Consider the following 26,723-nt stretch of genomic DNA (forward strand, 5'->3'; position numbering starts at 1 on the left):
AGACCATTTCTTCAAGGTATACTCCAGAGAGGAAGCACATCCCTCATTTCTCATGTCTTCCATAAAATATTCCCTGTAGCCTTTTCCTCATGTGGCAGAAGCAAACTCTGCCCACCCCAGCCTCTGGAGGACTCTGATAATGATAGGAAACACACTTTGGGTCTTTTCTGACATAGCTGCATGAAAATGTAGCTTTCTCACACACAAACAAAGTAAAAGTGAGTAACCCTCTGGCTTTTATTCTTTACAACTAACAAGAAATACCATTTTTTTTAAGGGGTAGCAGGTTGTTTGACACGCATGGGCACAGAAGATTATGAGCAGTGAAGACAATGAAGAGTGGGACATCCATCAAAAAGTAACAACCTCTTATAAGGTAATTCAGGACCACATTGAGTTTATCCTGTTGTACTTGCAAAATCAATTAAGTAACTGTTGCTGTCCTCCATTTTCATGGCTCTCTAAAATCATTATAACCAAGAATATATAGGTATATTTTTCCCCCCTGTGCTTCCTTTTGTTTTTTTACTTGCATGCAGAAAGCCAATATGTAACAACCCAAATGCATGCTGAGTTCTGAAAGAGATTGATTACAGTTGCAAAGCATTAAATATTAAATGCCAAAGGGCTACTTCCAGTAGTCTTCCCTCTCTTCTCCAAAGATTGATGTCTTAAATGGGGCTTTGCAAACAGGAGTTTTAAGTGATCTATGGAGCAGAAGTATAAATGTTTTCAAAGCTGGTGTGTACCTAAAACTATCCTGAAACCTTTAATGTTATGGTTAAGTATTCTTGTCATTTGAATTTCATTGCTTGCTATAGGGGTGAGATGGAAGAGTGGATATTTACAGAAACTGTGCAAGTGATAAAAGGAGCTGCCTGACTTTGTCTTCTGCTTTGTATGTTTTAGTACTTATGTACTTTAGTACCAGCTCATTTGAATAAGCTCTGCTAGTCACATGCAACATATGGAGCCAATGCCAATTTTTTATAATGCTGCATTACAAATATACCCACCAGCTGAGAAGTGTGAGAGAGAGAGCTCTGCTTTTCCTCAACCAACTGTCTTCACAGAGAGTTGCAGGGGGAAGGAATACTGCTGGCCCTTCAAATGAGAAATCCCATTTCATCTCTTTAGTCATCCCATCTCTTTCTGTAGCATTTTGAGCAACTGGCCTGACCTTAATCTTCAGGATCACTTGAGGGCTTGCAATATTGGTCCTTTACAAGAAAGGACTGTAAAAATGGCATCATAAACTTTGTTTACATTAAGTTTTGATCAGGTATTCTCAGTTTGAAAAAAAAGTTTTCGTGTCTTGTTTTTGTAGGTATTCAGAAACTAGGGCTAAAAGAGACATGGTCTGAATTACAATTTTTTAAGGGTTTTGCATGAGTCATCATCATCAGTTAGATTCTTTCAGTTTTCACCTGCAAATCCAAAGAAGATCTTGCTCTTGCAGCTGGAATTTCATTACCAGTGCTGTTAGTGGTGTGATGCAGAGTGAAGTCAAGCTCCCTGTCTTATAGGTGAGCATGTTCTGAAGTGCTAATTGGAGTTTAGAAAAGAGCTTAGCAAAAGCTTATTAGAGTCCGTAGAAATACTTCCATTGTCATCAGATTAACCAAGTTTGATTTTTGGAATATGCTGCAAAAGCTGACCTATTGAGTTGGCAGTTGCTGCTTTGTAAATCCCCTTTCCTCCCAGCCTCAGATAATGAAGTTCACACTGTAAAACAAAACAAATCCAGTTTCTAAGCCATGTATAACATATGGAGCTAAAAAGTCTTCTTTAATAACCCTATGCTGAAGTAGTGATTGTTGCCATACATGGTAAGCTGAAGCATTTATAAATGTCAGAGACAGGCATTTGCTGTATGTAATTTCCATATTTGCAGGGTAAGTGGGGTCACTGGAGCACCTGTTAATTATAAGTTTATATCTCTCCAAAAAGCAGATAAATAACTTCCATACCATGGGCATGAGAAGGTTGTAGAAGAGCAAATACACACTGTGCCTTTGTCTGCAAAGTTGGCAGCGATTGATGCTTTTCCTTTTCACTTGTCTGTGGGCATACCTGCATCACAGGAAAACAAGTGTCCAGTGGGATATGGGGAGGTGATTGCAATTTCTTTTGAATGACCTGTGGATCATGAGGATCTGGAAGTCTTTTTGATACCTGAAAGAAGGTTTAGGTGATGTTGTGTGTTGACACCCTAATAAACAAAAAAAATCCTGTAAATTTTAAGTTTTGTTTGAAATTAATTTTCATTAGTAGAACTTTTCTTTGTACTTGAATGTTGATTAACTTTGCAGGAGTTTAAATACATTCCTGTTTTTAATCTTCTAGGTCTGTGTTGATATCCATCCACGTTTGAGTATTTTCTGAGGCTCCTGTTGCTCAGCATTACCTTTCTCATACCCTGCTTTTATTCTTTCTTCTGATATTCCTTTCTGTTTTAGGACTATGGGATATAATGCACAATGTATGTGAAAATGCAGTCACTTAACTTTGTGTACTGGGGAACAATCCCTAAATACCTGTCCATTTTCTTGCCCCCAAGTAGAACTGCAGGTGGTGCTTTTCAAGCAGGGCATGGAGTACACAGTATTTCTCTCTTACCCAAGGTGTGCTTCTTTCTAGGCTCTTTTACAGTGGCTATTTTAGATAACCTTTTGGCCCAGCTCTCATGTACTGTATCAAGGTAATTATAAATGGACTTATTCTGATATATGTTCTCATGGTGTTTGACAGGACTGTGGTAACTGCACTTAAATGTATTTTCAGCTCTCATATAATATTATCCTTGTATTTGATTTTTGGAACGTAGAAGTTCTTTGCAGCCTGTGTGTACTAATTAAGAAGTGCTCAAGCCAGAATACAAACAGTAGGCTCTAATTAAAAAAAAGGGTGAAAAAGGAAAAAAAGATAATTAAAGTTTTCAGTTTGAACATTAGTGTTACTAATACTCATATGCAGTAGGTCACAGGATTCTATTGGTAAGATATTTTCACTGAAGCTTACAAGGGGTGCATTTCTAGAAAAAGAAAGAGTATCATAGTTCAGTCACTGTAGCAATGCAGTGGTGTTCCCTGCAACTGTTTGGATCATCCCTTCCATAGTTTGGATAATCCATTTAACCAGTGTCTCTGGAGGTAGTGATATTAACCACAGTGTGATTTTGAAATGAATGGTGAGTTCTGGAGGTTTTTTTATTTTGCTCATTGCTCGGTTGCTTTAATTGTGAGCTGCTGTTTGATGCTGTCACTTCTGAAGAAAACATTTACTATTTATAATGTGCAAGTGTCCTTTTCTTTTGCAGTTCAGTGATGTCACCATGTACTATGATTTTGCTAATAAGAGTGAGATCATTTGGGGTTTATCCTCTGTGTAACATCACTTTTCCCAGCATACAGAGAGCAGTCTTAGGATTAACGGAACGCGATGCTTTCTTTCCTACATCCCCCATTTGTGATCCCAATCCTAATTTATTCCTGCTTCCCATTGACTGAAGGTGACTCGTGTGAGCTCATGAAGCTCCTGTAAAGGCCAGACTCAGCTAGGATGTTACACCACCACTGCAGGAGGAACCCTGAGCTGCAGGAAGAGTTGCAGATCCAGGCTGCCGTGGCCGCCGGCGATGTTCACACCGTGCGCAAGATGCTGGAGCAGGGATATTCCCCCAACGGCCGCGACGCCAACGGCTGGACCTTGCTTCACTTCTCTGCAGCGAGGGGCAAGGAGAGATGTGTCCGTGTCTTTCTGGAACATGGAGGTGAGTTCCCCGCGAGAAAAATCTTTATACTCATCTGTATTTGTTTTGCTTCAGGGTAAATTTGGTTTAGGGTAAATTTGGGAGTTCCCCACAGAGAAAAATCTTTATACTCATATATTTTTTTTTTGTTTACAGTAAATTTGGGAGAGACCCTTTAAAGGGTGTTTTTTTAGAAAAGTAGGTTTAATTGGTTTTTTTCTTAATTGGTTTGGGAAAAAAACTTTTTTGAGAAAATTGAAAAAATTGTTTATTAAATAATTCAATAATAAAACTTGTTGTTTTAAAAGAGATGAAAACTCTTTTTTCATCTCAGAAAAGTCTCTTTTTTGGGTTGTAGTTTGGCTTACTTAGTCTTTTATTAGTTTTTTTTTTGCATTGGAAATGTTGTGGCTCACGCCTGGCTTGGTGGGCTACAGCTGCGAGTTGTTGATGGTTTTTTGGGTGTTTAGTTTAGAGTAGGTTTAAATAGGTTTAAAGAAAAAGGAAAAAAAATCTATAGTTTAGGGAACTTTTTTGGTTTAGCTAGTTCAAACTAATTAAAATAAAGGAGAGTTCTGTTTTGCTGTCTGTCTATCTGCAGACAACAACAGTTTAGGAGTAGTAATGTGGAGGAGTGAGTGCAGTGTCTGCAAACATACTGTGTGCTTCTCTCCCCCTTCACTTTCTGGAACAAGTCTTAAAGGTGCAAAACCTATTATTCAGCATAAACAGAACAGACAATTGGGGATAAAAGCATCATGTAGCCAACCCAGGGGATAAAAGCATCATATAGCCAACCCAGGACATCATCTGACACCTTTCTGTCCCCGTTTGCACTGCAGGGCTTTCCAGCACTGGTTAGATATAAAATACTTCTGGTTATCTTTTGTAATTATTTTTTTTTATTCTTTTGTTCTTAATATCTGTTTATTTCTGATTCATACTCTGTGAATGACATCATAGCTTAGCTTTATATTTTAATAACTATTTCTCCCCAGCATTGCCTAGGAATTGTTCAAAGAATGAATAAGCATTATGAAAATAGGGCATTATAAGGACTCATTATAAAATGAAATGCACTCACTACAGGGTTCTCTTCTCTGTTAGGGGGTATTATTAGAGGAAGGCAGATCCCTGAATTTAAATCCTAGGGAAGCTTGTTTCAGAATTCTAAAGCAAGTTAACCAATTGCATTAAAGACTAAATTTAATATAGGCTTTAACAGAATCTGCTAAACTTTATGAAACAGTCCTCTTTGTGCACGGACTTCACTGTCAGCTAATCCAGATGAGTTTACAGCTCTCCTGCATCCAGCCACAATGAAACTTTATTTCAAGAGCTGACTGAATTTTGTTGATTTAAGTGGTATTCATGTGGGTGATGATTATTATGCCTCAGGTGGTACAGTCAGAAATTCTCATTGCTTTATTATCTTCCAAGGCCACCTGAAGCTTTAGAAAGGGATCATCCTAATCTTTTAAAGTGGTGCTGGAGAGGAAATCAGTAGATGTTCTTCATGTTCTGATCAGTGCTCTTGAAGAACAGCATCCTCTATTCTAGCGCTGTTCTTATCAAATCAATCATGAGGTGTTCAGTCCCAAGGAAGCTGAAATGATCTTTCTGATGCTTTGTGTATCTGAGCCATATGGACCCCTTGTGTCTGTCTCTGGGTTTGTCAGCTTATGGATCATCCTGGAAGTGGAGTGGCATTAACAGGCTGTGGTGATGGCACAATCAGTGATTTGTTCCTTAAGAGCAGTGGTGAGATACAGCCTGAGCAACTGGACTCTGTGGATGCACCTACTACAGATCATAACCACATAGAAAGGGCAAGCCCTCATGGCCTTCTTGGAAGGGGAAAAAATTAAATATATATTTATTTTTATATAATATATAACTTTAAATTCCACTTTTTAAAAGTAATATATGCAGATAATCTCAAGCCTTCAAACATTTACGGCTTTAAGTCACATACATTGCTTTTGACTTTTTATCTGTAAGTTTAAAGATGATAAAAAACCTCCAATCCCTTCTGTATTCCTATGTATTTTTATTTTATAGGTTTTCATAATACATAGCTGCTGATGCAGTGGTTTGTTTTTATTTTTGTTGTTACTCTTTCCCATACAAAGTAGCAGCTGAATGTGATGCCTCATGAAAACTGCCAGTAATGAAACACCTTTGTCCTGAGGCAGCTTGGAGTTGAATCACCAGGATGAGAAAGTTAAGTAACAAATAGTGTGAGGTTTAGTCATCCACAGCAGCTTCCCTGCAGCTGAGCCTCGCTCCCCAAAATTGGCACTGCCTGCTGCCTTGCCTCGTTTTCCCTCAAAACAGTGGCATAAAAATAATGAGTATTTATCACATAATAATGTCACAAATGAGTTATTAAGCAGCAAGTGAGTTGACTCTTACAAGCTGAGTTAATCATGCCACCCTCATTAGGCAGAGCTTTGTGTCTACCTTTGCTCACGTGGTCTCTCCTTTTCTCCCTCTGGAGTGAATTGTTTTGCTGCTGGTGTTTAATCCCTGGGGAACAAAAAAAAAGATACTGGGGTGAAAGAAAAAGTCCTTTTCTGTTGTGACTGTTATGGTAAAATAGAGAGTATTGAACTATATATTGGTAATAAATTGACAGTGAGAGGGAGCCTGTGGAGTTCTGGGGGAAAGAGGGAATTGAGATGGGAAGGAAGGGGTGGATGGTGGTGGTTGTGGCTGTCTGGAGGGGTGATGGAGTTTAGCAGAGCTGGGAATATTTTCATTGGGAAAATAGGAATGGGAAAAGCACAGTGGGCTGTTGCTGTGGGTAGAGTGCTGTGCCTCAGATCTGAGATGCTGCAAGGCTCCCAGCATAGCTTGCTAGTGGGATGGGGGGTGAGTTGGGCTAATAAAGGCTGAGAAGGAATCTGGTCACTGACCTGGAAATAAAAAGTAGATTCTTATGGGAGTCATGACCTGTCCGCCTCCTGCTTTTGCCTTTTCTCTTCCATCATTGCTCACCAGCAAAGAAAAGAGCCAGAGGACAGTGTTGTGCATGCAGATTGGCTGTTTGAGTGGAGGTGGTGGAACAGCAGGAAGCTTTTTATTATCTGCTGAGGAAAGAGACACAGATAGATGGGGAAAATGCAGAAAAAACAGTCCAGACTAAAGGATGAAGCAGAAATACCACCTAGATACAGAGGGGATAAGTCAGATAACAAATATTATTTAGCAACTGGTGAAATGCAGAAAGTTCATCATAACCATGGAGAAACTTAGTTTTCATAAGAAATAGTGAATTTTACTTTCTTAGTGTATTTGTCTCATTTTATTAAAGTGAATATTCTATGAAGCCATCTCTTCCCATCCATAAAAACGGTCCAGAGTCACAAAGCAACACCAAAACAGAGAGTGTAGTTTTTAGTAATCTAGTGAAACAAGCCTGTTTTCCCTTTAGTGTGCTTTGTAAATTTTTAATATGACATATAGAGACAGACAATCCAACACTGGACAAGAAATATGTTTTATTAATTTCCAGCCACTGCTATTAATGTTACAACAAGCTAAAATCTTGAAAGTGTCCAGTTAGCTGTCCCTTGGAGATACCTTCTCGATATTAACTGAGCACTTTCTGGTTATTCATATTAAAATGAAGAAGTAATTCACTAAAGCTCCTAGAAATGAAATAGTAAGAGAAAGTAGCCAAGCAGCCCTATTTATTTATTTTTGTCTTGGCTTCAAGGTATCTAAATTTTAGTAAGGTCAAGCAGAATCTGAGAGGATCTAGAGAATGCCAAATGCTCACCCCCCCCTAAGCTCCCAAAGTGTTTCTGTCTCTGAACAGTAATGCTTTCCTGGACATCTTCTGTATCAATGTTATCTTAGGAAATTCAAAACAGAAGCTGCATGTAGCCATGCTTTTAAACCTTGTGGTCAGAATTAAGCCCTAGCTGAGGGAAATAAGCTTGAAATAATAGAAGCCAGAAACATTGCTTAAGCATTGCTTTCTTGGCTTCCAAATTACTGTGATAGAGTGACCTAAGGAAGGTGTCAAGGAAAAAGGAAAACTGTCCCACTGAGCTGTAAATTGAAACTCTAAAATAGGAGTCTGATTTATCAATCTATATATCCTCTAGATTGCAGTATTAGAAAGAGTTTTATTAACAGTGGACTTTAAATAACTATTTAATATCTAGTTTATGTGCCCAACTTTCACATGAAATAAAATAATCTCAGTATCATTCAATGCTACAGATTTTCTATCTGGAGTGAGCTTGATTGCAGTAATTGGTACCCTTGATAAGCTGTTCAAGGTTTCTGCTGTTATATTTTGCCTCATATTTGAGAACATTGGAAGTGACCAAATGCAGTTGTTAATGTTTCTGTAATCTGCTCTCCCCATATGAATGGGAAGCTTGGAATGAAAGAAATGTTTGACAGTCAGGATGAAGATGAGATGGAGAACTGCTGGCAGGTGCTGTCTTGATCCCTTTCTAGCTAAAACTGCCAGGTAGGTTTTACCCCTCTGCAGATTCTAAAAGGTTATCTGAGAGTCATTCCCAATGCATTTTTACCTTGCCTATGTTCCAGGGGAAGAGAGTTGCTTTACAACATAATACCAATACTGAAAATTTAAAAAAATCAGAAAAAAGTCCCCCAGCAGCACAAGTTCTTTAGGCAGCATCAGCTTTGGGGTGTTACTTTTACTAAGACAGGGACTGGGTGGATGGAGTTGGTTTGCAACTTCATGCAGGTCCAGCCTCTGCTAAAAGCTCGTGTGAAATTCGGGAGTTTTCCAGGAGGTGGCAGCAGGACATTGATGGAATAGCAACAGACCTTTCGATCCTGTTAAAATTGTTTCTCTAATCCAGAGGCAGACTGTTGGCTCACTAGAAATCCATAATCTTAATGGGAATTACAGTATATTTTCACGAGGTTTTTCTAAAGGGTTTGTTATGGAAAGGTTGGTTGTTTGTGTTGCTTGGTTGCCCAGCTCTGAGGCTTTTTTTCCTATCCTTCTTAAGAAACTTCTCTTACATGACTTAGTAATTTTTGGGTTTACTTTAGTGGTCAAAAGCAATGGCATTTTGGGAGTAAGGAAGGTGTGGAAAGGTACTTAGAACTATAGGTAAAAGGCATCCTTGTGTTGCAAGGAAATTGTTTGATTTGGATTACACCAACCAGTATAAAAGTGCATATAGGTGCACATACAAAAGTTGGGCCATATCTGCTTGAATTTGGAAATGGCACTGATTAAACAGGCTTTGGCAATGACCTGCACCATTTGGGGGTTGAAATGATGCCTTGCATGCCTTATGCAGTGTGGGACAGAGAAGGTACAACTGAAACATTATTTCTTTTAAAAATGGTTTTTGGTGGAAGACAGCTCTGCGTGCTGCTGTCTCCTTTCCATCATGTCTCTCTTTGTCCCCAGTTCTGCCCCTCAGATTGTACCATCCCTCTGCTTATTCTCATGCCTGTTACTTACCCACTTTATTTATCAGCACTCAGAAGTCAATGTAGAATAGTCTGAGCTATTGTGAATAAAGAGACCCTGGGGGCAGCATCACTTTGAAATATTATCTTTGTGTGGGTTGTGCTGATTCTTTGCTGCATTTTGGATGTGATCACAGTACAGGTTAAGAACGCCCATTCAGTCACTGGCTGCATTTTCCTGCTGAGCTATGGGTGCTGCATTCATTCCTTTAGCTCAGGTTAGTGTGACTTTTCAGAGCACTGAAACTTCTGCTTTTCATGGGAGATTAGGAAAGCTGTCACTAGCAAGGAACTAAACTTTCCTTAATATACCCCATATTTGTGTGTTTATTCCTGTTCTGTGCACTAGAGGCAGTTCTCACATCTTATTTCTCTGTGTAGCTAGGCTGCATTCATTTTTATGTTGGGTTTTTTTGTAAGTTTTCCTCTCCATCTTCTCTTTCCATTTAGAAATATACTTAAAGTTGCTGGATCATCTTTGCAGCTGTATTCTCTACTCCTTCCTTCCAGTCTTTTCATTTTGGTGTAATGTCTGTCTTGGTGTTATCTGGATATGATCACAGTGGGTTGGGAAGCTTATTCCTGTTTTTTGTTTGCACCTTTGTGTGTTCAGGTGTGTTCAGTCTAGGGTAGCCTGCAATTAATATTGTGCTTTGAACTTAGAGCAGGTCTTCTTGTGCAGATGGTATCTAACTGAGGTTGGGAAAGTGTTCAGACTTCCACACTGTAGTTTGTACCTTTTAGTGTCCAACAGCAGCACCCATGGATGGTGGAAGGAGAAACCTCACAGCCTGGCTTATTCTCTAGCTGAGAAAGGGCACCTTGCCTTGGGTAATTAATTAGTCACTTGTATAACAAGTTTGGGTGTCCTGAGGAAATTGGGTAAATTGATTGGATTATTTTAATTTTTAAATTACTAAAGCAGTCTGAGTGTTTGTACTGTGTGAAGGGGAAATAAATCTGTAATTACCTGTACTCTGCACTAACAGTTTATCTGACTCCTTTCAGAAGTGGGTTTTTACATTCTTGAATTCTTGTGAAACTATAAATTCAGAACAGGTTCTAAACAGTTTCATCATCTATAAAAAGAGTCTTTATCAAGATAATCTAAAATAACATATATCCTACATGCTTTGGAAATCCTGCAGACCACAGAGAAACATTTTACCTAATACAGCATTACACCCTAAAAACAATACAGTGCTGCCAGACCACAAAACATCCGCAATTTGGGACAGCAGATGTTTCTACACATGCTTCTTTTTAAGACCAAGAAGCAACACAAGGGAAAATAAAAAGTTGAACATTGAGAAAGAAATGCAATATTGTAGAGCTGGGGGAAAACTGGATGGACAGAAAGATTTGAGTAATTAATAATTAATTCCTAAGAGTGCTAGGAAGATGTGGAAAAGTATTTGTCAAATGGAAACATATGTATGAGAAAAAATTGTATTTAAGAACGAGTTGCAAAAAAAATTTTTTTTCTAACTTTGTCTTAAAAATAGCATGTTCATGAAAGCAAGAATTAGTTTGAAGTACAAAAAGTCCTGTCATGCTATGCCTGGAAAGACTAGCAATTACCGTTTGAATTTATTTTATTTAATTTTTTTTTTTCCAGCACCAGATTACCGTAACGCCTTCTAATTATTTTTAAATTTTGTTTTAACTTCAGCTGATCCCACAGTTAAGGACTTAATTGGAGGCTTCACTGCCCTGCATTACGCAGCCATGCACGGCCGGGCGAGGATCGCGCGCCTGATGCTGGAATCCGACTACAGGAGTGACATTATTAACGCCAAGAGCAACGACGGCTGGACTCCCCTGCACGTCGCTGCTCACTACGGCAGGGACTCCTTTGTCAGGCTCCTCCTGGAGTTCAAGGCTGAGGTTGATCCGCTCAGTGATAAAGGTACTACACCACTCCAGCTGGCCATTATCCGGGAGAGGTCAAGCTGTGTGAAAATCCTCCTGGACCACAATGCCAACATCGACATTCAGAACGGTTTCCTGTTGCGATACGCTGTGATCAAAAGCAATCACTCGTACTGCCGAATGTTCCTCCAGAGAGGGGCCGATACAAACTTGGGGCGCTTGGAAGATGGACAGACACCCTTGCACTTGTCTGCTCTTAGAGATGATGTGCTTTGTGCACAAATGTTGTATAATTACGGAGCAGACACTAACACAAGGAACTATGAAGGACAGACCCCACTGGCTGTTTCAATAAGTATTTCTGGAAGTAGCCGACCCTGTCTGGATTTCTTACAAGAAGTGACAAGTATGTATGTAAGAGAAGTTAATCACAGGACACAATGTCCTCTAAAAGCCTTCTTTGAATTTAGCCCCAGGAAAAAAAAAAGCTTCCTCTCTGCCCCTTTATGCTATTTAAATGCACTAGAAAATTTCTGGGAAGGTGAAGGGATTGTGATACTGGGAAACTCTTACTTGTCAAAGGAGCTAATGCTAAGTGTACTTCATTTAAATTAGTTTTGTTTAAATATCTATGGGAAGCATTCATTTTAAAAGAGTAAACTGTAAAATCTCATTTTACTTCTGGCCTTAGCACGTAAGATTTTTGAGTTTGGTTTCGTTGTTTGTTTAGGGGTTTTTTAGTGTTTTTTGTTTTGCTTTTTTATTGCCATGCAAATCGTCGGCAGTTGATGGCTTTTTCATCTGCACCACAACTAGGGCAGAAGAGAGCTTTGGCTGCTTTGTGTTCTTCCACATTCCCTCCTTCCCTCCCTTAAACCAGGCAAAAAAATGCCACAGTTCAGTCCTGCAACTTGAAGGGATTTCATGTGCTGTGTAGCTTTCATTTGATTTTGTTGATGTCTTTGAAATACAAGAGATTTTAATTTGTCGTGACTTCTGATATTTAGAAAAAGTATTGGGCTCTGAATTTCTGGATCACTTTTGATTCCCAGTTTTTGGTGCACTAGATCTACTAAAAGTTTTCCTCTCTCAACATGCAATGCTGTACTAATGTTTCATAATCATAGTATTTCCTAAAGCACATAGGAATTGCCGATAAGCATTTGGCAGAGTTAGCCAATTCAAATATGTTAAGATGGCCTGGTAAATTATCATCCATCTCAAATGATCTCTGCACTACAGAGGATGGGGTGTTTCATATATCCTTTTTTTTTTGTCCCCTACAGCTCCTTTTATTTTTTGAATGTGGCAATTTTTAATGAAAATTAGATAACCTATATATTCTGTAAAGAAACTGAAAGTCAGTGTGGGCTGGAAGTGAATCAGCTGAGATCTGTTGTCAGTAGCTGACACAAATAAGCATTTGGAATTTCCTTTCTTTTTCTATAATGATTTGTGGTGTTGTTTTTGTTCATATCTGAAATTGAAAGAGAATTTCTGGAAAGGTGGAAGTTGGTAATAAGATATACAAGCAATTAAGCAATTTTGGTTTAATTTGCCTGCCCCTTCTCATTCAAACACATTTCTTTCTGGTTTCCTTTTTGGAAGCCTCTCACTATATAGTTGCAGTGTCAGGGATTTTAGGGATTTTAGATGATATAATATCCAGACTTGCAGTGTTTCAGTCTTAGGATGTATCAGTAAGCATGAAAGCTTAGACTGCTCCCCGTTTCCTCAGTGTCTAAAGACCAAAGGAAATAGGTACTGTAACTTTCAGCTTGCAAATTCCATATCTTAAGGGTTTAATGATAAGTGAGAAGTAAATTCTACTAAAAAAAAAAAGTAGCTTTAATTTGTGGCCAGTGTAGCAGTGTTGGAACTGTCCCAGTTCTGTGCTGTTGGAGGGAGAACTGGGAAAGCAGTGCTGACAAAAACAGCTCTCTGCTTCTGAGCAAAATAATTATCAATATATGTTTACAAACCACTGTAAACAAACTCTGCTGCCCTTTTTGTAAATATCCAAACACTGTCTTCCCTGCTTTTCGAATAATTACTTTAATAAGATGCTGTATAAGAGATGAGATGGATAAAGAGCAAGCTGGCATTTTGATAGTGGAGTTCCCAGTTAAGTCTGACTGTACAGGGAATTGTTGAGATCTCATGCTGTAGTACTTTGGGGAAGAATCTTGTTTATGAGTGTACTGCAATATGTATTTTCTAGGAAAAAAAATTTACAAAATTTTTTGACAATTCTTCTGTTGGAATTCTTCCTGAAACTCTTCTGAGGTTGGCAACAGTGCCTTGTTCGTGGGGCTTAACGGGAATTTCAGTTTATTTGAATCTTACAGTAAGTGATTTATACAGAAATCCATAGCTCTAAGTTTTATATCTGCATCTGAAGAGTATATTTGATATTAAAACCGGAAATAGTTTCTATTTTTACAGTAGATCAACATTTTTAAGGCTAAAGATTAATAGATATTAAATATCAAAGTTATCAAACCGATTGTGTCTTCAAGTGAAAGCAGTTGCATGCTGCATATAAATGGGATACTATTTAGTAGTCTACATATAAGCTGTGAGTAGCTATTTTTTTATACTTGGAAAACATATTTGTACAGTTTCAGTTTCTCAGAAAACATCATTTGTGAATTTCTTTTTGTTTTGGTAGGTATTGTAATCGGTAATAATGGCAGCCTTTAGCCCAGGTCCCCGGTTGGGAATAACAGGCAAGAAACCAAGCTCTCAGAAATACTCAGTATTGGCCCTGAGAGTCTGCACGAAGATATTGGATTTTGGGGTTTGACCCTGAAGGTCTGATATTCTTCCTGGTTACAGGTAGAGATTCCTTTGCTCCTAGAATAATTCCAAGAGGAAGTTATTCTATAGTTGTGTTTCAGTATTTAAGCACAAAGCTGGAAGTTAGGAACAGCAGAGTTTTTGACCATGAGTCTGCTGTTGACTTGGTGTTCAGACTTGTGTGTTTTTCTTTTTCCACTCTCTCTTTTTTACAATACAAAAATAAGCAAAGTCTCGCTGAGAAAAAAAAATTGAGGATGAAAACTGCTCAACGATTTTATTAATCACCTTCCTTCTCCTTATCTGTATTACACTTTCCTATTTCAAAAAACATTTATTGCAGCCACCATAGTACCTAAGATCATTTGATAACGAGTTGGTTTGGAGCAGTGTAAATGTTTCCATTTTCAGATGGTCTGAACCTGCCTCTTCAGGAGTGTTAATGTGATAAGCTTGGAATGCACTAATGCAAATTAAAGTAGAGAATCATGTATATGATGTATAGAAAGACAGACATACATAGAGACTATTATTGGTGATGTATATATTTATAAAATTAGTGTGCAATCACAGCCCTGGATGAAATTATTTATTTTGAAGTTGAATGGAATTTGAGAATAATAAAACTTATAAAACGAATGTGGGAGGTAGAAAAAAATGCAAGTGTTAGAAAAATATGGAGGGGCTTAAATAAACATCAAGATATTAGACATTTCAATTAGGATCTTTAAATAAGGGAAATTTACAAAAGCCTGGAAACTTCCCCCTCTCCATAGCCCCCCTTTAATTGAATTTGTGTTCAGCTCAGGAGCAGGAGAGGCTGTGAGGAGCTGCTGGTCTGTGTTGAGGCAGAGCTCAGGAAATGGTCTGGCCAGAGCAGTGTGATGTGGCTGGTGTGGAAACAGGTACCAAAGAACCCAGTTCAGTTCTGGAACAGCATCTGAAGGTCACCCAGTGAATTTAACTGCAAATGTTTCAGCTGCTTTCCTTTTCTAATTTTTCAAAGGGCAGTTCTTTGACTAGAGAGTGTAATTTTGTGTTTAAATTTATATAGCACTGTAAATATACAGAATAACTGAGACAGAAGTTCTGTTAAGGAAATCCTTAATCCTATGCATCCTTTGTCTCTATCCCTTGGCTAAATCAAGATAACTTTTCACTAGAATTTTATTTTTTAACTGGAAGAAGATTTTGAAAAGTTTCTCTCTGCATAGTTTTAACTTTTATAAATACAGAAGTGTCATAGTGAATTAAGTAGATTTCTACATATTTTATTTCATGGATAAGTGCACAGGAAATGGTATTTTCATGTTTGTAATAACATAGCAGATCTTTACTGGAATCTCAGGCTTTACTTGTTTCCTTGGGTGCTGCTGGAAATCTTGCAGTGTTGATTGAGGTCTGCTTTGTCATCCAGTTACACAGGAAACTGGGATAAGGGGATTATTTTATAATTTTCTATTCTACAGTTGACTGTATTAAGTAGTTGAATCATATTGTGTAGGCATATAAGTTATTTACTTTGAAGGAATTTTTTAAGAGGCCTACATAAAAAAAATTAAAGAATATTTTTATATGTTGCACTTCAAGTACAGCCATGCTCTACTCCCATTTGTACACCTATGCTCTACTCTGCAAAAATAATTTTAAAATAGCATCACAATGCATCTTAAGCCTGTCTTGATGTTCAGAGCACTTTACTTACTGTCTCCTAAAAATAGATAAACATTATGGTGTTGAAATTCTTAGCTGCATTTCCATAGCAATTTCAGTGGGACTGAATTTACAGAGATGTCACACTTTTTTTTTAAAATACCTTTGCGAGCATATTCAAATCTTAATTTCAGTGCCAAATACACCTGTTAAGTATAACATTGAGCCTTACTGATATTCTGCTTTTTCATATAGAGATTTTCAGTCCAAAATAGTACAGACTTTCTGTGCCAGATAGACTGAAATTTAATAGACATCTAAAACTCATTGTGGGGAATTATTTTTCGGAGACCAATGAAAACATATGTCAGGCTCAGACATTCTAGCAGAGACATACTGAACACAAAATTAAATTAGAACTTTTAAAATAGCTTGTATGATATCCAGTTAAAAAGCTTTCCATGTCCTGTCGAGCTGGGGGAATTTGTTCATGCTCTCAATGCACACTCTGTAATTCTACATTCATCCCTGCCTGTCTGATATGAATATTTTAGACCTATAGATTTTTGATATTAGCTTTTTCTGATGTTTTGAATGCTGGCAATTATTCCAATAATTTCCAGTTCTTCTGCAGTTGTTTTTTGCAGATTACAAGCAGTGCATTTCATAAACTTTTCACCTACTGCAGTGAGCAGCCGAGTTCCCCCTGGTTCAGCCTCACCTAGTCACTCCCTAGGTGATCCCAGCCTTTCCCTGTGATCCCATTTTTGTGCATCCTCCCCAGTGTGTTTCGTGGCTGCTGGGTGTGAGTTTCCAGTTGATAGCTTCAATTATCTTTTTCATTCCCCCCAAAAAGCCAACAAATTCAGAACTCAGTTTAATTGCTGGCAGTAGCTGCATTCCCTCACCGCTGTGAAGTAAGGGATGGGTTTAAGGGCTTGCTGCAGAAATAAATACTTTTCCTGATATTCTGGAGGAGCTGAGCTGTTGCCAGCATACATCAGCCTGGTTTCAACGTATTTTGTAAAATGTTTCAGAAGATTTTTATTTTTAAGTTCCCTTTGTAGCTAAAAAGAAATTACCAAATGGTTTCTTGCTACTGTTTTCAGCCTTTCAGAATTCCCAGGAGGGGCAGAGGCTCAGTTTGAGAAATACCACTCCAAGGTTTTTTAGAGAGATGCATTAATATTGTAGAGAAAACTGTGGGCGGCTTCTGAAGTATGTCACTGATGTTATTTTTCATTTTTTAATTTCTTCAGAATCAGCCTATCCACTTGAAACCAATGGCACTGATTGTTTGCTTTAAAAGTATTTTTCTTTTAGTAGTTAGAACAATACATCAGAGGGGATCTTTTTGCAGCCTACAATGTATTAATTTCACTTATTCCCAAGTTTTCTCTTGGGTAACAGAAAGGTCAATTCATGATTGTTGCATTGTATTTTTACATGGATTTTTTTACTCTCTATCTGCGGTGGAGGAAATGGGTAGGGATTCCTCTTTTCCAGCTTTACAGCACTGGATTAAAAGGAGTATTGTCAGAGGCATCACAAATATGCCTTAATAGTCCTTAAGTATAGACTTGTTGGGTGAGTTAGTGTTTTATTTCTCTGTCTGCAGAGGGAAGGCACAGGTATAAATGCAGAGCAGTTTTTACAGTGACACAGTTCTTTGGCCACGTAGCAAATCCTAAATGGAAGTTTTGTCTGCCTGTGGGATACAACAGCAAACTCTCAGATATCATACCAGAAAAATCTGGAAACTGCAAAAAGAAAAGGAATGGAGTTTTGAGTGGAAATTTAGATTAAATGTAATAATTTCTTGCTGTTAAAACATGGGGTTTTTTCCTTTGCTTTACCAGCAAAGGCTGATCTTTTAATAATAATTTAAAAGGCTCATTTCATTATTCAAGTAAAAGAATTAAGTGGAAGAAAGCTCAGAAACTTTGTTAGCAGCTGAAGAACTGATTTAGGAAAATGCTTAAATTTTATACATACTGAAGTCTGCTACATCTAGATTAGAAAAAATCAAAAAGCAATTCCTCTTGATTCTTTAAAGTCATGCCAAACATTTCTTCTGTTTGGAAGAAGCTTTTCTGTCAGGTTTGGGGATTTCTGCTTTCCCTTCCAGCACAGAGCACAAGCTCTGGAAGGCCAAAGATGAACTGTGCTTCTTTTTCCTGTAATTAATACTTCTAATTTATTTGATTACTGCTTTAAAGCTTACAAAATAAATTGACTGCAGCATGTAATGATTTGGTGAACACATGAGCAAATCCAGAATAACAGCAGCAAGGTGGCCCTTCAGGGATGTGCTGGGTGTTTTTAAGGTGATCAGTAGTTTTATGTGCCTGTTTTGCATGATAGTGGTAATTAGGCCAATCCTACCTTTCATGTTTGTGGGTTTTTGTTTCTTTCTCTTTTAATTCTCTTCCTTTCCAGCTTATTTGCCTAAATAACTTCCCAAACTTGTGCTGCAGGATATAACCAAAGTTGCAACTTCCTAATCGTTTTTAAAGAGAACTTTATTCATCATTTAACTTGTCTTACTTTGCCAAGTTACTAATAACATTTTTCATTTGCCAAACTAAGGTTCACTGACATCGGTCCGTAATCCTTTATTTTTTTTTCTTTTTCATTCAGATGCAACCAAGAATGAGTAAGTGTTCCAGACACCGTTTCTAATAAATCACAAATGCATTAATAACCCTGGAATTTGCAAGGCGTGACCTAAGACACCAGCAGCCACTAGATGTAGCAACTGGTGCTTAACACTGGAAATGTCCATTGTTAACACATTCCCAGGAAATATTTTTTAGGCTTATCAGGGGAAAATGTCATACATTTGATAATCAGGTCTTTTTGAATTAACTGATGACCAATTTCTTCTGGGTATTTTAAGTTGTCTGTTCTTTTATGTTCTCAAAAACCACGTAGGATGTTAATTAAAAGGCATTTATTTCTGAAACCAGAAATCAGTGTCTCATAGCTGATTTATTGTGTACTCTGCTACAGAAAATATGCAAAGTCCTCTAGTCCTTTATAATTTCTAATGCTGCTGTTTGCAGTGAACTTTTGCTTTCTGAACCCTGTTTTAAAGCATCAGAACTATTTCTTTATCACCATTAAGATTGCTTTGTTTCTTACAAAATAACTTTCCTTTCCCTGAAGTTTGAGCATTCTGCTGTTGTCTGAGTTGCCTAAATTCTTTCCTTCAGGTGGAAAAAAATTTGCCAAGAAGAAACCACTGGTGGATAAAGTAACCATTGGTCTGTGTTTTAAGTAATGGACAAAGGATTTATCTAAAGATAAATTGACGTTTAGGTGGTGATAAGTATAATAAAAGTATTTTCAACTTACATAAAGGAAACTCAAAATTTTCATGTTTTTTTAATTCCAAACCTAATTTCTTTAAAAGCAGACTGAGCCTATTTTCATGCATTACTTCTGCTGGCTTGCCCTGGATAATTTTAGTGCTTAAGATAAATCCCAGTGTCTAAAAATCCCTACCTGTCTGTCAGCCCATTTCTATAGAGACCAACAGAAGCACCTACATTGTTCAGGGTGCTGAGTATTTTGAATTTTACATTTATCGGGTCCCATAACCAAGTCTTGGCTTGGAAGAAAAAAAAAATTAAGAAAAAGAAGCTTACACAGTTAAGTTGATGATCAAAATATTGATTAGCACAGCTTTGATGTGTTACTGGAATAACTCCAAAGAAGCTGTAGCAGAATGAGGAAAAAGCACAAAGGCAGGCACTTTGTTCAGAGGTTTGGAGTGGTTCCCATGGTGGGGGTTGTTAGCTGCAGTTTTCAGCTTTGGGAAGAGGTACCAAGCATGAGTGGAGGATGGAGGTTTATATAAAGGTATGTAAAACCATGACTGGCATGGGAACAATTATTCATTATTTTCCTTGTAACTCAAAGAATGGCAGGCATGCAACAAAGCCATCAGGAAGCAGATCTAAAATAAATAAAATTACTTTGCAGTTTTCCAGCCAACGCCTAATTATATTGTGAAATTTGTTGCCACAGGATGTTTTGGATACTGGAAGTATGAATGGGTTCAAAAAACACTAGACAGATTTACAAAGGGCAAGCTATTCACAGCTATTAAAGACATAGATCTGTGTGCAATCTCTGGGCTAGGAAGGCCCAAAGGCACCAGTGCTGAAAGCTAGAAGGGTTTATTGGGGCAGGATTTCTCAATGTCTGTTGTTCTGCTCTTTTTCTCTTTCTTTCTTCCTTGGGATCCATTGCTGGGTGCATTCAGATACAAGACTTGATTAAATTTTTTGAGATTATTTTGGATAGAGGGACCAAACCTCAACTTTCCTCAAGGTGTTTGATTTTGAGTAGTTTCCTGGTAAGAATGAGCTTGAAGGAGAATTGATAATTTTGGAAAATCCTGGACAGGAATGCTGAAGTTTGTATTTGTCCTGGTTTAGGGCAAATCTGGGAGAAAGGACAGCCTAGGACAGTGTGACATCAGTGAAGCTTTTCATCTGTGGACAGTGGTTAATTCACATTTTCATCCCTTTCTGTTAGATGAGGGTTTGGCTGCATCCAAAGCCCGAAGGCTTTATCTTTTCATTAGAAGGCAAAGAAAACCCCAGTCTTTAACTCTGCCACAGCTATCCTGGAATAACTTTTATAAATCCTCACTCTCTGGGGAAACTTCGTAGTCCTGTTGCAGATGAACTTAGAAGTTTCTGTCTCATTGTTTGAAAGAAAAGCAAGACTGAGGGGTTTTCCCCCCAAGGATAGAAAAAATATCCACAAAAAGTTAAATGGAGGAGTTCTGCTGTTCTGTAATGCATAAGCATATGTTGCCACCTGGTGGGAATCCTCACATGGGTGAAATCACTTTACACTGACATCAGTAAAATTATGTGCATATAAAAATGTTTTTAGGATTCATCCCTTGATTTCATTGAGTTCATTAAAAAGGCATTAACCTGCGATTCTCTTGTAATTTTCCCCTTCCCTCTCCCTCTTAGGAAACAGCAAACCCCTGTCATTTTGCAGAGTAAATGATATCTTAAAATACACTTAAAATGTGATCATTTTATTTTTATGTGTTCCTTTTGTCTTTTCAGGACAGCCCAGGAACTTGCAAGATCTATGCCGAATTAAAATCCGTCAGTGTATAGGCCTTCAAAACCTCAAACTGCTTGATGAACTACCCATTGCCAAGGTCATGAAAGACTACTTAAAACACAAATTTGATGATATCTGATATCCATGAAGAGAAGAACTGTGAGCAAGTTTAGTTCTATTCCAGATACTGAAGAGGCTTGTTGCCTTGCACAAAGTATATCCTATGCAAATTAATTCTGATTTTTCTGTGAAGTCAGAAGGCAGGTATACACTTCCTTGGGTTTTTTATACCACACGCTAGAAGGTCTTAATTTTTGGTTTCTTGGTCCAAGTTTACAAGGTCCAAGCTTTCTATACAATATTGCATTTTAAAAATTGCTGTTGGTTTTCTGTTTGTTTTCACATTATGTGTGCAGACTTGCCGTGGAGATGGAAGGCAGCCCCTCGAGGGAAGTGCTTGGTTTGAGTTGGCATGCTGAGCAATGATGCAAGAACATAAAAGTCTGGAAATCAAGGCACCAGTCCTGCAAAAGGATACAGATAGACCTCCAGAACCCTGTTTGTTAGGACCTCTGTCTCTGCCAGGTGTTTGTTTTTGCAGGACAGAGGGAAGAGGGGATAATGGACATGTCCTTGGGTACTGTATGGATATAATTCGGAAATTGAGGAAAAAATGCAGTTACCCTGTTCAGTTTGAGGGTCGGTGGGTCTATACATTGGCTTTATTTTTGGTTTTTTGGCATTTTTCTTTTCCTAATTACTGTAGTTGGGATGCCCAGAGAATTCAGGCCCTCTTTCCCAACATTCCCTGTTGAATGGGCTGTTTATAAGTCTGTTTTTACCAGTGACAGTACACTACAAGAGGCATAGCCTCTGTATTTTTTACATTAACTTAAGAGGAAACAAATTTAGATTTTTTTGAAGCCAATGTATTCTGTTGCTCATGCAGTGCCTCCTGTGCAATAATCTCTCTGATGTATTTTCCCTTGATGTGTGATTCCCCCACTATTCCTCATTTAGGCTCAGTGCATTATTTGTGAGAGCAGGAGCTGCTGCCTCACTGTAGGGTTGGTATGGCATTACAGAAATGATGCAGCAGCTCCTGTTCATTAATACTCCCTGAATTTCATGAATGTATAACCTGCTTTATTTCACTTTCAGTTGAGATTTTATCTACGGGTTCTCAACAAATTGTGTCCAAAACCAAAAAAGGTAAATTGGCCAAACCCTTTGGTTTTAAAAGCAGTGTGGGGGGTGGGGGTTGTTTTGACTGCTCTGAAATTCAGTTTGTTTCAGGTTAGAGAGCGGGAAGTGCACATAAGTTATTAACTAAGAAGACAAGCCCCACTGACATTGAGAGTTCAAATTTTTCAATTAATCTGAAAGCAGAAACTGAGAGGAGTGCTGAAATCTGGCTACTGAATGTGTCTTTCAAACCAGGTATTAAAACATCTGTTGCAGAGTTTTGTTTCTGATCGTAGGAAAAAAATTAATTTCTTGATCAAAAGATTGGGCCAAAATGTGCAGTTGTTTCCCTCTTTATTTTCAAGGCATTACAGACTCAGCATAAGGTTCTTGCCAGTGTTCTCTACTTTTATTTTGGCATCTGCCTGGCTCCAGAAGAGCCCCTCTGATAGTAGGAGTGCTTTTGTAGCAATTGCACCAACCGAAGTGGGAGATGAAAGGAATGATGATGGCTTTTAGTTTCACACTGTCACTTTCAAAATACTTAGTGTTAAAAATAGGAAAAGCAAGGTAAGGCAGGTAAACTCGTATTATTTAACTCTGCTAGTTCCTTTTAATATTTGATAACCCTGGACTGCAGCTCCCTGAGAGTGAACCTTATCACTGCTAATGGATGCGTGGAACCATGGCAAGCAAGGAGGATTAGCTGTCCCTATTGTGGCTGGCATTGCATCAGGTTTGCAGACAATGAGGGATTTTGGAGATTCATGGCTCACGGGGTTGGCAATGGGCTGTTGAACCTTTTTATCTCCAGCTTGTACTGGTTCAAGCCCAGCTGCTGGAGCAGTGACCAGGAGTTCACATCTCGGCTGTGTGAGTGAGCAAGTCCAGCCTAACACCCTGCACTGGGTCATAGAGCTTGTGGTGCTTCCTCCTGGTTGTATCTGTGGAGTAGGGACAAGCTGTGAGCTGGAGCGCGTGGCTCAAATCTCTTGGCCCCTGTGGAGGGAAGATGAGCCATTCCAATCTTTGAGCTCTCCAGTGCTGAGACAGGGCAAACTGGCAGGTTTTAACTCAAATCTTCCGTTTTCTGACATGAAATCAGGAGCTTAAAACTGTTTTCTTAAAAAAAAAAAAAACAAACAGAACAAATTTAGTATTGTTCACTACAGTTGTCAGTTGGTCTAAACCAATGTCCTTCCCCAATGAATTTTTACAGTAATATTTTCTAAGGTAATCTAGAGTATATTTTAGTTGCAATCTATATTAAGGCAAATTATTTGTTCTGTCTGTTGCTGTGACTGAAGAAAATGATGAAAGACTTTGTTGGTAACAAGAATGCTATTTAATGAAGAAATGTGTAATTCCATTATTTATTGTTTGAGGTTTGTTTTTTGGTTATTTCTTTTAAGTAGCTGACATCTAAAAGGGAACACACATATGTTTCAGGCCAGTAAAAAGCCTTTCTTTTAAATTAATTTTCATCCTCTCCTCTCCCCAGGGTGGAGGGAAGCCCTCACCCTTTTTTGCAATGCTAAGCCATCTCTTGTAGCTGGTTTCTCACGTTTATTCTTGCAAAGCACCACAGCACACGTGGGTCTGAACCTACTGATAGTCCTGTGACTATCTCTGGTTATCCATGTGCTCAAGTGCAGATAAAGTGGGATTATTCATTGATAATCCTACCCAAATTTCAATAAGGGGGAATTTGGTTTTTTTTAATTATTATTATTTTCAATATTGTGCACAAATACTTTGAAGAACAAACTGACTTTTGTTTTTCATTTGGACTAGAATGTGGAAGGAGAAGTGCATAACAGAGACTTGTGATGTAGCCTCGTTCCATTACCTTATAATTCACGGTTGAACACTTTTAATGAACCTTAAAAAATTGGCAAACACACCAAAGAATCAATATGAGTAAAAGACTCTGATCATTAACAAACTGCAAACCTCATCCTTTAAAACAAAGCAGAAAGTTTTTGTAAATATTTATGTTTATAAATGTACAGCAGAGTAAGAGTGTTTTTTAGATTATTTAATTACCATATTTCTAAACTATTTACATTATAGACAAGACTTGTTAGTTTGAAAAGCTCGAGTGGGTTTGTTTTGTTTTGGGTTTGTTTTTCTTTTTTTTTTTTTTTTTTTTTAATTCACTATCACTCATGCTTGGAATAACTCTGGCTTCCTTGGGATAGCGTGGAAAATTCATTTTTCTGGCTCTGGTCAGAAGTTGGCAATCATAGGAGAACACATCTGGACAAACTCTTCAGATAAATACCCAGAGGCAAAAGAAAAGATGTGGCATCTTTACCAGGATGGGCTGGTTTGGAGGAAAAAACCTGTCCACAAGTGCAGCTTCCATGCAATGCTGTGTTACCAATACCATCATGTATTTTGTTCTTCCTTTGCAATGTAACTTTTTGCTTTGGGTCAATTTGAATTAAAAAAAAAAGAAAAAAAAAAGAAAAAGAAAAAAGTTAAACCTGGTTAAAACCTATTTTTGGTTTATGTTCTGTTTATTTCTAATGTAATGTTTTAATAACATAATACCACTTTACACATTTTCTCTCCATGTTTGTCTGTCTCTTCTACTCCTGTTCCCTTCTCTGGGGTACATGCTTCTGTAATGCACTTGGGACTCAAAATGCCCCCACAAATGGGAGTTCCAATGTCTCATGAGTTGTAATGTGATTTTTTATCAGTAAATATGGACAAAGCCCTCATAGAATAGTTTGGGGTGGAAGGGACCTTAAAGCTGATCCAGTCCCACCCCTGCCATGGGCAGGGACACCTTCCACTGTCCCAGGCTGCTCCAAGCCCTGTCCAGCCTGGCTTTGGACATTCCTGGGATCCAGGGGCAGCCACAGCTTCTCTGGGCACCTGTACCAGGGCCTGCCCACCCTGCCAGTAAAACAAAACTCACTCTAGAGCTGGGCTTTGGAAGGGGGAGCAAGCTGCTCCTAAAGTGTGAGTGGTTGGGTTTTCCCTGCTCAGATACCAGCACTGTCACTTCAGGCTTTTCTGACAGGTTCACCTTTCCTCCTCAAGCTCATGCACTGACCAAGATACAAAAATGGCCAAACAGAGGCTGCATTTTAGGCTCTATTTACTACTAGTAAAAAAGGGGGGTGCATATGAATATTCCTGATTTACAAATAGAAACTGGAACGTTTGGGATCAGTCATGAGAAAAACGTACAACCAAAAGTTGCAGTAAGGTTTTGGACTCTAAAAATTTGGAGAGGAAGGAGGCTAGATTTGAAGGCATTACTGCTAAAGGGTAGTAGGGGGAAAAATGCTGTTTCCATTGCTCAGTAGCAAACTTCACAAACATCACTGGAGAACATTCACTGTTCAACCAGCAGGTGTGTTTAGAGCTGCTGCTGATGGTTTCTAGCAGACTGGCCAGGCTTTGGCTGGGCTGTTCTGAATGCTGTGCTAAAGACTTTGTTCCTGTTTATGTATCATATTTCCTGTATGAGTGTTCACTTGTGAAGTTTAAAACAATTAATGGCTAATGTTACTACTTGGGAAAAACCTGATTTACAAGCTGTTGACAAATGATGTGTTTAGAATATACAATCTTTATATATATTGGTAGAAGTGGGTGATAGAGATGTGTACTTATTTTATATGGCAAAACATGGGGGTTTTTTACCATAATGAATAACAAAAAATTAGAACCTTTGGAAGAAAAATTACCAGAGCACAAAACAGTCTCTGCTGTGTCTTTTCCCAGACAGGCTGGAGTAAGGCATTTAAATTCTCTTTGCTCAAGTCTTTCCCCTCTGCTTTGGTTGGGGCTACCACTACCTCAACAGTTTTATCCTGTTCTGGAAATTGGAATAGACTAAAGTTTGCTTTTTCCTTTATTATTGGCACACTGAGTCTCTGCTGTAGGATTCTACTCCTTGATTTACTAGCCAAAGTAAAGCTCAGCATGTGATTTAATCCCAGGGCAATAAGAAACAAAGCAGGTATGTGCACTGCTGTATGAAACCATGCTACCAGGAGTTCTTCAGCCAGTGCATTCCCCAGGGAACCACAATATGCAGCTGGAACAGCAAAACACTGGGCTCAAAAGCTCTGCTGACTTTTATTGGGATGTCTCCAGCTGTCTAGTGAAGAAGTCAGAACTCCAGCTGTTTCCTCCACATCTGGGCTCTCTAGTGCTGCTGGCTGCTGTTTGTGAAGTCCCAGGTAAGTTCTGAATGTTGTCATGTTTGCAAGAAGGATGTTTGACCATCTCCAGAGGTGCTTGTAAAGGGTCTGGGAGCATTTCTGAGCCTTCTTCAGACTTGCAGGTTTCTCATGTGGTAGAGTTTGTGTACAATTAAAATAAGTGGGTTTGAGTGGTGGGTGCTACAGGGTCAGTATTTCCCTGACTTTGACTTTATCTGCTGCAATGTTTTTACAGACCCCTCAGCATCCATTAAATCGTCCTAAAAGGAGTGAGAAAGATGAATTAAAAGAAGCTCATAGGCAGTAGGTTATACAAGAGTAAATACTTCTAGGAGAAAATGTAGGTCTGTAAGTAACTGATCTACTGCAAAATCATCTATTTTTAAAGACCACAAAATTTGCCATAATTCTTCTATTCTGACTTGCAAAAATAGAGTTTATTTGCAGTCTTAATAGACTCCAAATAGATCATCTCCTGTTCTGTCATGAGTAACTGGAAGTTAATGGAAGCATTCTACTAAATTCTGTCCTCATTTCTGACTTGGACCATTGTAACTCCACTGAAGGTGGTGGTTACTCAACATTTAATCTGGTGTGAAAGAGCAAATAATTGCTTTGGATGGTTAGCTTGCAGTCCTGCTCCTTGTTTTATGGCCTAATGAGGAGAGTATTTTTAGAATGTTTTTGTGAAACACTTTGTGAAG

At 38.4% G+C, this 26,723-nt stretch overlaps 1 protein-coding gene across 5 annotated transcripts in view; it reads left to right on the forward strand.

Moving 5' to 3' along the window:
• Positions 1–24,522, forward strand: part of ASB7 (ankyrin repeat and SOCS box containing 7) — a 29,852-nt gene extending 5,330 nt beyond the window's left edge. Inside the window, exons 2-6 of one of the 5 annotated variants that reach the window (XR_004061048.1) lie at positions 278–376; positions 3,512–3,772; positions 10,899–11,504; positions 20,647–22,087; positions 24,034–24,522. Coding sequence is in view for 4 of the 5 variants with exons in the window: in XM_030955515.1 (XP_030811375.1) it covers positions 3,562–3,772; positions 10,899–11,713 (1,026 nt within the window). In the remaining variant the exon portion in view is untranslated. Of the gene's footprint in view, positions 1–277; positions 377–3,511; positions 3,773–10,898; positions 12,419–13,769; positions 14,648–20,646 lie in introns of those variants that run through there. The other 4 variants (XM_030955518.1, XM_030955517.1, XM_030955516.1 and 1 more) reach the window with 4 other exon arrangements.
• The last annotated feature ends 2,201 nt before the right edge of the window (positions 24,523–26,723 follow it).

This window comes from Camarhynchus parvulus, chromosome 10, assembly GCF_901933205.1.
Source record: "Camarhynchus parvulus chromosome 10, STF_HiC, whole genome shotgun sequence".
Classification (NCBI taxonomy): Eukaryota; Metazoa; Chordata; class Aves; order Passeriformes; family Thraupidae; genus Camarhynchus; species Camarhynchus parvulus.